General features: G+C 42.6%; 2 protein-coding genes across 2 annotated transcripts in view; one reads left to right on the top strand and one right to left on the bottom strand.

Moving 5' to 3' along the window:
• Positions 1 to 12,319, top strand: part of sdf4 (stromal cell derived factor 4) — a 67,724-nt gene that overhangs the window by 33,550 nt on the left and 21,855 nt on the right. The gene's annotated exons all lie outside the window — the stretch shown is intronic.
• Positions 9,399 to 12,319, bottom strand: part of LOC109927488 (zinc finger protein 239-like) — an 8,220-nt gene continuing 5,299 nt past the window's right edge. The window contains exon 2 of the mRNA XM_020527513.2: positions 9,399 to 12,118. Coding sequence (XP_020383102.1) covers positions 11,163 to 12,118 — 956 coding nt within the window. The 3' untranslated portion in view covers positions 9,399 to 11,162. The remainder of the gene's footprint in view (positions 12,119 to 12,319) is intronic.

The raw sequence follows: 12,319 nt of genomic DNA, 5'->3' as shown, positions 1-12,319 counted from the left end.
TTTTAAGGAGAGAGCAGGGCGATGGGATTCATAGGTTCATACTGCATGGAAACAGATCCTAAGGTCCAACTCGTCCAGGCCGACCGATTTAGAGCCAGCACTGAAACGGTGGAATGAGCTCCAAACTAATGGAGCTTTGTATGCAAATATATTTGAAAAACAGATACAACTCTGTGAGAATTTTTCACACTACATTTTTTTTGTAAGAAAGCTCTGTATCAACAGAGCGTTAACAAGTAAGAATTTAGTTTTGTTCAGAGAAGCTTTGGTAACTTGCAAGTCAGTATAGGCAACAAGTTTGTATAAAAGTCAATACTGTGTGGAGCTGGAGGAACACAGCAGGTCAGGCAGCATCAGAGGAGCAGGAAAGTCAACGTTTTGGGTCGGGACCCTTCTTAACTTCTGAAGAAGGGTCCCATTTGTGTAAAAGGTTTTCTTTGGTCACTATTTTAACTACAAGTTTGCAATTTGGCTAGGTTTAACTTAACTTCTGAAGAAGGGTCCTGACCCAAAATGTCGACTTTCCTGTTCCTCTGATGCTTTCTGACCTGCTGTGTTCCTCCAGCTCCACACTGTGTTGACTCTGACTCCAGCATCTGCAGTTCTTGCTATCTCCAGGTTTGTGTAAAAGGTTTTCTTTGGTCACAATTTTAACTACAAGTTTGCAATTTAGCTAGGTTTAACAAACAGGAAACCTACATTTTCAGTGTTGTTATTGAGTGAATAACCCTTACCTTTGGTTGGTTGCATAACTAGTAATACATAATCCTTTAAACACATCTCTTTTGCAAGGTTAAATGAAATTTTGTGCTTGTGTTTATGCATTAGCAGCTGCAATATTTGTTGCAGAGTTTAGCCTGCATTTTGCTTTGCAATATTTATCTTGACAAGTAATTCGATTGTATATTTGAAAAGACAGATGTCAGTTTCATGCAACTGATTAAGCAAACATTTTACGGGTAATATCTGTTGCTTGAAACTCCCTTTAAATAGAGTGCGCATCATTTCTTGTTTTCAACCATTTATTTTTAAGCATCCCACTCCACAAAGTTCTGCCATGCACCGAGTCTCATTGACAGAACTGTGCAGTTTACAGTCTGGGTGGTGTAAATAAAGAAATCCTGAAGGTCCGAATTCTGCAGACAGTGGGACGCTCTAAAACCAATTACAAGCACTGGTTTCATTTGTAATTTTTGCTATAAAGAGACAATTATTGTTTTCCAGCTTTTCTATTTGCCAGTTTCACAATGAAACAAAGCTTTGGGCTGACACATTAGTGCGTTCAGCTGTCAATTTGTATTATTAAGGTTCAAGCAAACTACTACAGATAATTTAATATAAATTTAATCCAGGTATTTTTTTAGAAAGTGATCAATAAAAGAAATTATTGGCCCAGCTGTTTTCACATCACTAATGTAAAGCTTTTCCAGAATGGTATTTTCCATAATTTTCTTCCCTTCAGAAGTAATGTCAGGGTAATCAGGGGACCAGACTGCTATCTCAGACGGACGTAAAATGACCCATGGCTAAAATTAATCCCTCAATTAACCTCACAAAACAGAACATCTGGTTATTATTACATTAATGTTTGTGGGAGTTGACTGGGTGCTGATTAACTGCTTTTTTATGTTAAGAACAGTGACTATGCTTCAAAAGTACTTAATTTGCTGTAAAGCACTACACTTGTACATTACAGCACTGTCATTGTAGCCTTTACATCAGCTATTGTACTGTTCCTTGGGAATATGTTACAAATCCTATTAGGAAGGTAGCAGTACTGGACTGGCTCTGGGTAATGAACAACACAAAGGTGATAGAAAAATTAGAGATTTATGGCCATGCCCTCCTTTGCTTCAAGGTTCAACTAGAGTGGGGGCCAAAAAAAAAACAAATTGATTGCAAAAAAGGAAACTACAGAAGGATACATTGGCAGATGAAATTTACGAGGAAAAGAGAGCAGCAATAAATAGAAGACGTTCAAGTGTCAGAAAAGCACACTGGAATCTACAGACATTCCGCAGAGGAAAGAAGACTTTTGAGATTGATGAGTTTTACTGTCAATTTCAACTTAAAAGAGGAGACAATAGGGGCATGTTGAGATTATAATCAAGATGGGAATTGTAGAATTATTTAATAAATACTTAAGTATTTAAGTGTGCATGTGGAAATAGAAGGGTAATGAATAACTGTTCATAAATAAGGGCCTCTTAGGTGTTGAAGATGCTGATAATTGTTCTGAGGAATGGATACCGGACCCGAAACGTTAACTGTGTTTTTTCCTTCACAGATGCTGCCAGACCTGCTGAGTTTTTCCAGCAATTTCTATCTTGTATGCTGATAATTGATTGAGTTGATTGAAAGATGGACCACAAAAACTGAGCTGGTCTGAGTGAAGATTGCAGTCAGTAGCGAATTCTGACATTGACAGGTGGTAGCTAGTGGAATAAAAATACAAAGTGCTGGAGAAACTCAGCAGATCTGGAGTATCTGTGCAGAGAGAAGTAGAGTTAACATTTCAAATCCAATATGAATCGTCTTCAGAACTGAAGAGAAGTGGGAACGTGATAACTTTATACTGTAGAAAAGGGTAGAGGTAGGAGACTAATTGGAAAAAAGGGAAGGCTAGAGGATAAATGACTGTCACCGAACATCAGAACACAGGTATTCAGTGGATGCTGCAAGATTTGGCATTGCAGTCTCTTTTTGCTCATCCTTCCTGATGAAATGCTCAAGCTTCCCCAATCCTCATTTTAATCTTGGTGTAAACGAGACCACAAGGCCCAGCTAACTCATTTGGTATAGAATTAGATTCTAAAGGGCTCTTTAGTGTGGTGGTGGTGTTCCTGTCTCTGAGCTAGACAGTCTCAGGATCAAGTCCCAACTGCTCCAGAGTTGTGTTATAATACATCTGAACAGGGTGATTTAAAAAGAAATCCAAATCAAACCTTATCAACATTAGTGATTCTTGTAAGAGCTGCCATTGTATGCACTGTACAGCATGTATTGTTGTGATATTTTAAGAATGATTTGAATAATAGACCAATTAATATGCAAAGCTAAATGAAAATATATTACAGGAAGAGAATTCTAGGCCAGAGGAGAAATTGTAACCAAGGAAGGCATATGGGACACTTGACGTTATCAGTCAAAGCATAAAATGCAAGAACAGGGAGGTTATGTTGGAGTTGTACAAAAAGTTGGTTGGCCACAGCCGGAGTACTGTGTACAGTTCTGTTCACCACACTATCAGAAGGATGTGACTTCACTGGAGATGGTGCAGAGAAGATTCACCAGGATGTTACTTGGGATGGAGCACATCAGCTCTGAAGAGAGGCTGTATAAGCTTGGGTTATTTTCTTTGGAGCAGAGAAGGGTGAGGGGGAACCTGATAGAGGTGTATAAGATTATGAGCAACATGGACAGGGTGGATAGAAGACAGCTGTTCCTATTGCTGAAGGGTCAATAACAAGGAGGTACACTTTCTGTTCAGGTGAAAGACAGGAGACTTAGAGGGGATATGAGGAAAACATTTTTCACCTAGAGGGTTGTGGGAGTCTGGAATGCACTGCCTGGGAAGGTATTGAGGCAGGAAATGTCACAACCTTTAAAGATTATTTGAACGGATACTTGAAATGTCATAACATTCAAGGCAAAGGGCCTAGTGCTGGCAAATTGGACTAGTGTAGATTTGTGGTAATTTTGATAGTTCAGACTTGATGGGCTGAAGAGCCTCTTCTGTACTGTATGATTCCATGATAAAGCAGCCAGTGACAGTGAGCTGATTATATGATCTCCCACTGGATATGTTTTCGGGCATTCTGAACTTCCTCTGTTAAGCAGGGCACCTTTAATTGATTAAGAAGTTGCCAATTGTATTATATTTCTGTAATATAGAAATATATATTTAAAAAGAAATAAACAGCTCATAAAATGCAGAGTTGACTATTAATCAGATTGACCATATGATGTTACAAAAGGCTGATCTAAACATCTCATGGTATTTACTTGTACTGCACGCCCCTGTTTCTGAGTGGGAGGGGGAAATGTTGGCTTGCACCTTGGCGAGATGAGATATATTCATGTGCAAGGTTTAGCAGTATCTGCAAATGTAATATACTGATCTCAGAAACTAAAGTGTAACCATATAATAACCACAAAGGTAAATGAGTAACTGTGATGTTTTCAGCCTTAATGTCGAATGTATTTAGCAGCTTGAGAACTGCTGTGACTGCTGGTGATCAGAAAATTTGCCATGTCACCACAAGTCTCTATAATTTTCTGAAACTTCAACAGAAAGAGGAACATTAAATAGTTCACTTTAAGCATTAAACTATTTGAAGTAGGATGGTGTCAAAGTCTACAACCATGGTTTGGTTTGACTACTAAAGTTGGTTTTTTTATTTGGCAGGCACATTAAGTCCCTTAAACATGTAAATATTGTGCTATGCTACACGAAATAGGCTGTGATCCTTGTTGTCCTGTAATTTTATCTTAATTCTTTTAAACTAAACATTTTAATAATTTGTTTGTGGGATGTCAGTGTTGGTGGCTTGGCCAGCATTTATTACTCATCCCTGATGGCTCTGGAGAAGTTGGTAGTGAGCTGCCTTCTTGAACCACTCCAGTCCATGGGCTATAGGGAGACCCAGAGTCAAACTGTTATCACCAAATACAGCTGGAGTCTAATTGGCCCACAGCCACCCTTGATTTATTGGCTAGGTTAGAAACTGAAATCAGTTCACTGACCAAAGTACTGTACAACAGATGCTGGGAAATCAGAAATAAAAACAGAAAGTGCTGGAAACATTCAGTGGGTCTGGCAGATCCATGGAGACAGAAACAGGGTTAATGCTTCCAATTAACTCTGGTTTCTATTTCCACTGATCCTGCTTGAGATCTGTGACCAAAAATCAGCTCACATTAGTTCTCCTAAGCTGTTTTATAAGATCTACCATTGTATACTTTTTTAATGGGATGTGGGGATCACTGGCTAGGGTAGAATTTACTGCCAGTCCCTGATATCCACTACCTTCTTGAACTACTGCTATCCTAATGGTGTTTTGATATCCATAATGCTGTTGGGTAGGGAGTTCCAGAATTTTGACCCAGCAACAGTGAAGGAGTGACGATATATTTCCAAGTCAGGATGGTAAGTGGCTTGGATGGAAATTTGTAGACAATGATTCCCCCATTTATCTGCAGCCTTATTCGTTTGAGGTCACAGGTTTGGACGGTGCTGTCCAAAGTATCTTGGTAAGTTACTGCAGTGCATCTTTTATAGTGTGCAGAGTGTATTGCTGCGGTACTTCAAGAATGATTTGAATTTTGCATAACGTAACATACACATTGACTTGCAACAGAAAGTGAGTTCAGGATTCTTTGGCCCCCTGAGCTTTCCCATTGTCACAAAATGATGTCCCGAGCATCCCCACGCACCTGGGAAAAATATCAAACTCTGTGCTTGATTTTATCAAATAGTTCGTAGGAACCAACAATCCAGAATTGCAAATCCAGCCAGTAACGGCTCGATCATTTAAAGGAATTGTGCATTGTTGCCAAAATAGTTAAGAAAGTAGCTGAAATGGGGAGAGACCTGGAGCACTATCTCAAATTATCAAGACATGATAGCGTTGCTCTTATCCTTTTTAAGAGGCATTTAGACAGACACATAAACTGGCAAACAAACGGGATTAGATTACAATGGCACCAGGGTCGGCACAGACATGGTGGGCCGAAGGTCCTGTTGACCTGTGCTGTACTACGTTCTATGTATATGTGAAACAGGCCCGAGTGGATCAATCCGCCTGGTATCGTTAACAAGGGGAAGTAAACGACAGTATCGAAACAAAAGCTGTGTGACATCAAGGAAATATAACTCTGACTTTACTCGGGGAAGTTTAAATGATTCAGCTCCAGTTGTACACGTAATATTCTATCATTCAACACAAGTCACACACCTCTCCATCAGATATTTCGATACCAAATTCAAAGATCTCGTGGCCACAAATAGCGTCTCATCAATTATTTTTCTGGTTCAAAGCCTCCCCGCCATATGATAGTTCATTGAGGGTTAAATAAAACCTTAATCACCTCCCTGTGCGAAGCAAGGAATCTTCAGTAGTCCTTGTCTGAAAACCGCAGAAACTGCTTTTCTCAATAGGAATTATTTTCCGCCCCAACTTGAACGCGATAAAAAAAATTGGGTGAAATGTAATCACAGGATAGTTTCCACTGAGTACTCAGCCTGGTCTCACCCCTAAGTGGATAGCTCTCCCTATCAATCATCATTGCGGCGCCCCTATCTTCTTAAGGACAAAGTGCAGTGCACAGCACCAGTCAAGAAAGAAACAAGAGTTTCCAAATTAATAATAACGCGCGTCTGAAATCTGCTTGCACAGCTGCTGATGCATGGCTGACATAACGAGGCTGGACCAAGGAATGGGATCAAGTGTTTCACATAAACGGGACTTCCGGATGTTTAGGAAACTGTTTAATCCTCAGGTCTTTCCGACTGCGTGAGAATAAAATGGCCAAATCAGCCCACACATTTCCCTGAACACCGACGAATTATTATTCAGCTGACAAGATCTGCCAGCGTTCGGTCCCTGATGACCAATATCGGTAAAATCGATGTTTCAGTTGATAGTCTATATTGGCGGAGCCTGAACTATAATCTTGATTGTAATCAAGATGAACACTGACCTTCCTGTCACAAATTATTTTACAAGTTGATCTCAGTTCATGTGTGAGTCATTCGGAAACCTCAAAGGGTTCGCCCGTGGCCGTGAGCGAAATGTGCAAATCCCTGGTACTGGTTCGAGAACTACAAAACAGACGCTTTGTGTCATTCTGGGCCATTTTACGAGAACAGATGCCTCAAATTCGATTACCATCTTCAAGTTGTCAGCACTTAAATGAGAAATCCGACTTCAGAAATCACAGGCACTGCAAAAGCTGAAGGTTTTCCCACTAAGAAGGGTTAGGGTAGGTGAACCCTCGACCTTTCTGCCGGGCACAATGTGGATGAGTCAATTAGTTCAAGGATCATCAATAGGCTAAGGGGAGGATTCGTGTGGTGCGGTGGTAATGTCCCCACCCATGGACCGGGAGGCCTGGGTTCAAGTCCTATCTGCTGCAGAGGTGTGTAATAACATTTCTGAACAGCTTAATTAGGAAAAATGGGCTAAATTTACAAAAAAAGTCGCCAAATGCATAGCAAACCATTTCCTTTGCTGGGAAAATCCAGTCCAAGGAGGCATGGCTTTCAGTTACCACGGGACAGTCCATGGTATTTCAGAAAGCCCTTAAGATGAAAACAGAGAGGGACTCTTGTGGTGCAGCGGTAGTGTCTCTACCTCTGAGCCCCAGAGATATGGGTTCAAGTCTCACTTGCTCCAGAGGTGTGGGGAATATCATCTCTGAACACACAGAAACATCCCATGATACCCTACCACACACCTCATCTCTCTTTGTCCCTACCCAACTACTCTACACCCACACCACCAACCAGAACTAGACAAATTCCTAAGCAGTGTCATAAAAGCACTACGTTATAGCCTTTTGTTGAACATAGTATCACAAAAACAGGGTATTCATGTGAGCAGTACTACATCAATAGTTAAATATCAGTTTCAAGAGATAATGACTAACACATAGCACATCTTCTGCAGCCCACTTATTAAATGATGGGAAAATAATATCTATAAACTGAAAATAAGCCAGTAGGTGTTAATGCTTTTCAAATGTTACTCAGTACTGAAGTTGTACAGTAATTTAGCAGTTATACTCTTCTGCCCACATCCAAAAATAATGGAAAGTTCATGCAAATTTCAGCAGGAATATTCAAACATATACAGAAAATAGCTGCATGATAGACAGGCAATCAATCGTCAGTTTTGTGGCTTTTAATGGGAAATTCTAATTCCACTAGACAGGAAATGGAGTTCAGTGCAGTCACAGCTAGAGGAGAGTAGGTGTGTCTTCATAAAAAGTAAAGAAAATTTCCAGTCACTTTATCTAAAGATCGTGATTCACCCATTGGGAAGGATGAATTGACTTTCCCTCAAATTCTGATGAATATTCATTTTATATTCAACAGGTTTATTACAGACTAGCTTCGATAATAAATGTTTTCTTGGACCTTCCCTGGTAAGACAGCAATGTGCAGAAGTGACTGGTGGGTGGAATGGTTTGGACAGTGATCTTTTCATCTCTGGGACACGGGCTCAAATCCAGACCATATCAATCAAATGGAAATGCTTTCTGCCGGCTAACGTTCCTGTAGGAATTGAGACCAGGCAGTCTCAATCCAGCCTGTAGCAGGTATGCACCAACAGCACAAAACACACTGAATTTGAAACTAATTGGCAATATCATTCAGATAAATCTAACCACAGTTGACATTGGAGAGGATGGATGGATGTTATAGAAAAGTGCTCTTCCAGGTGTGGGGTTAACATATACCACAGAGCCTGGGTAGAGGCAGCTTAGTCTGCATAATGACTGTGCTATATCTGATCTGCAAGTGCTTGGTGTTTTAAATAATCAATTTTGATCAGCACAAATCATCCGGAGTAATAGGGCAGATTATTTGCTTTTAGCTCCTAAAAGAGAGATAGAAGCAGGGAGAAGAGAATGTCTACAGACCTAAAATCCATGTTTTAAGGCATTTTGCCACAGTGTAGCCAAACAGCTCCACAGCGCCTCTCTCGCCTGCCCATTCCATGCACCTTCATGTACCACATGCTCTGAAAACTTGGGCAAATTGTTCAACACAAAACACAAGAAAACATATCAGGAAAGAAGAGGAAGGCAAATCCCTATGCTACATCATGCCAACATTTCTCCTGCTGTCGTGAAATGGTCTGGGGAATTCATAGTGGACAGCATTTCCCCTAAATGGTCCCTATTGGACATTTTAAAAAGAAACCTCAGCCAAGGAACACCCTTGAGATTCAATGCTGGTTTGTGCTGAGATGACAGATTCCAATTTGGGCAACCCTAGAATTAATTTCAGTGCCACAGGGTTAGGATGGTCCTCAAAATGGCAAGGTTGCAAATTTTCCATTTAAAAAACCTAGTAATTATGTTTTTAGGATTTATATTTTAGGTTTTGCCACATATTAATTTGGTTTACACATCTTCAATTACTCACGCTCGAGTCCCAATCATGAGTGTCTTTCTCTGTCTGGAAATTCAGTTCAGCCTTTACTAATACGTAGCTAAACAGCTAAACCTACATGATCACTGATTTTAAAGACTGGATTATCTTATAGCACTATAAAGTCTTACTTCATTTTTCAAACGTGATAATGCATCACGATAGATCATGCTTATGTATAAAGTTTAAAATATGAAGTGGAACTATTACACAAACAGCAAATTGAATAATAAAGTTATGCATCGACAATAAAACAGCTTTTATCTAATTCAAGAAATACATAGAGTGATCAAGGATCAAAACTCAATGATCTATGCAAATCCTTTAAATGCAGTGTTTCACATCATTTTTGGGAAAGTCAAACTATTTTCTCTTTGCTTATCTGAATTTCCAGAGTCTGTCTCACAGGATATTCCATTAGTCAACTCTATGTGAAGCAGAAGAACCATAGCATCCTGGAAATGAGTGACCAGGCTATCAAAGACATTGAAAATGAGACGCTCAAATTCAAACTGCACTAAATCACAAAGTCTGGATCCATGTGTGAAAATTGAGCATTAGATTTCAGCCAGCTTAAACCTGTTATTAAGGAAGCCACATAATTGGATCAGTTTAGGAAATTTTTAGCTGACTTTTAAATTCCGCAAAGGCATAAAGACTGGTGTTTTAAAAAAAAGATAGTGATTAAGTCTGCATCTTTCACACACGGTCATTCACAGGAATGCTCTTACAAAGGGAATTCCTGTCTCTCGCATCTAAAAGTATGTTCAGGCTAAAAGTTGCTTGCAGTGAATAGTTGAGAATGGAGATGCTGAATGAGGGCAGGTGTGATGGTTTCAGCAGCTGCAGTATTTGTAGCTTTAGCTCTTGGTATGCAAACACCAAGTGACTCTACGTACTGAGGTTCTACCTGTCCCTGGTGTTATGAAAGATGGGTCTGGTCATGATGCTGTGGAACACTCCAAGTAATAGGACCATACTGTACCATTATTCTTACTGAAAAATTTGCAAGGAAAACCCTTTTGACCACAAGTCCATCAGGCAGTGGTCAGCATGAGGCCTTGAGACCCAGCATGAAAAGGAGGGTGGATCCTGTTGGGTGAGCAGACTGTCAAAGTCATTTGACAGAATACCACATCAGCAGAACTTTCCAACAAGCACCAGGAGATAACTTGGCTAATGGTGAGAAGGCCACTGCCTGTCAGATCCTTCATGCATGCCTGATCTCTGTGCACTACTGCACAGACTGTCACACATCTCCTTCTGTAATGTGCCTTTGCAAAGAAGGTCTGGAGAGAGATGCAGTGATTTTTGTTGAGGTTTGTCCTGAACAGCTCCATGACACAGGACTCTGTGCTCTATGGTCTGTTCCCTGGACACCGAGACAAACACTGACTGCGCCCGGAAGACCATGAAATCGGTGAAATACGCTCTTTGGTCTCCCTGGGGTGCAAAGGCCTGGACTGTGTGTTGCAGACTGACACATTCCAAGATCCAGGACTACGTGCTGAGGGACGCACTAAAGCTTGGGGCAGCTGCAGACAAGACACAGTGGGGAAAGACCACTGGTTAAGGTCTTTCTGTCAAAGCATAACGAGTGTCTGCTCAGTTCCACATCCCCTCATATATTTAATGGGGACCTAAATAATTTCTTGTCGTGTTTTGATAATGCCTGGATGAAGCAAACGTGGAATATCATAATTTTACTGGATCCAATGCAATGCCCAAACCGAACTGCTCCATATTGCATTTACAGATAAATTATGATTAAATTTTTTTTGCAATAAAATTAAAATTCATAACTTTAATTGGAATGCAGATAGTTTCTTGTCATGTTTAGACTTTGTTTGCAATTGAATTGAAGCTCGATATGAGGAATGGCAATACTTTATGCATTGTCCGAAGTGAACTGTAGATAAGTTAAGGATAAAGTATATTTTTGCAATGGAACATTTTGCCTCTATTGGGATGGCTGGACTCTGGCTGAGTGGTGCCAAGCTCTCTAGCTCCTGTGGACACGGTGGTGGCCGATCAGGTTGGACGCGCTCTTGAAGCCCTTGCCGCACTGCATGCAGCGGTAGGGCCGGTCCTCGGAGTGCGTGCGGTAGTGGACCTGCATGGTGGAGGTCTGGCGGAAAGCCTTGGCACAGATCGGGCAGCTGTACGGCCTCTCGCCGGTGTGGGTGCGCCGGTGCCGCACCAGGGTCGAGCTCTGCTTGAAGCCGCGGCCGCAGGTCTCGCAGCGGTAGGGCGGCTCGCCGGTGTGGGCCAGCCGGTGGTGCGCCAGCAGGCGGCCCGGGTTGGAGAAGCTCTGGCCGCAGGTCGGGCAGCAGCAGCAGGAGGAGGAGGCCTGCTCTCCGGAATGGGTGCGCCGGTGTGTGGCCAAGTGGTGCGAGTGCAGGAAGCGACGGCCGCACGCCTCGCAGGCGAAACGCCGCTCCCCGCCGTGGATGCGCCGGTGCTTGGACAGGTTGGACGAGGTCTTGAAGCACTTGGAGCAGTCCGGGCACCGGTAAGGCCGCTCTTCGCCGTGGATGCGCCGGTGCACCGCCATGGTGGAGGACTGGCGAAAGGCCTTGCCACACACCGGGCACGGGTACGGCTTCTCGCCGGTGTGGGTGCGCTGGTGGGTGACCAGGTGGTGGAGCTGCACAAACTCACGGCCGCACAGCCGGCACTTGTACTGCTTCTCGCCGCTGTGCACCAGCCGGTGGATCAGCAGATTGTACGAGGTGCTGAAGCGCTTGCCGCACGCTGGGCAGTGGAACGGCCTCTCGCCCGTGTGTACCCGGCCGTGCCTCTTCAGGTCGCAGTACTGCTTGAAGCTCTTGCCGCACTCGCTGCAGATGAAGCGCTTCTGGCCGTACTGCCGGGCCTTCTTGGCGGGCCCGGCTGCAGGGAGCCCTCCTTCTGCAGCACCCCCCTCTGGCTGCCGGTCAGTCTCCGCAACGGCTCCTCCTGCAACACAACAGGGCTCATGTTAGCTACACCACCCTCCTCCCTCAGACACACGCTGCGACCCTTCCTCCCTCGGCTACACATCGTGACTCATTCTTCTCCCCTCCCCTCCCCAAACCAAAAAAATCAATCCATCCACCTCCTACACCAGAGTTAGTAGGAACTGCAGATGCTGGAGAATCTGAGATAACAAGGTGTAGA

Source organism: Rhincodon typus, chromosome 31 (genome assembly GCF_021869965.1).
Source record: "Rhincodon typus isolate 14 chromosome 31, sRhiTyp1.1, whole genome shotgun sequence".
NCBI lineage: Eukaryota > Metazoa > Chordata > Chondrichthyes > Orectolobiformes > Rhincodontidae > Rhincodon > Rhincodon typus.
The sequence above is the reverse complement of the archived record's forward strand: the minus strand, read 5'-3'. Positions and strand labels throughout refer to the sequence as shown.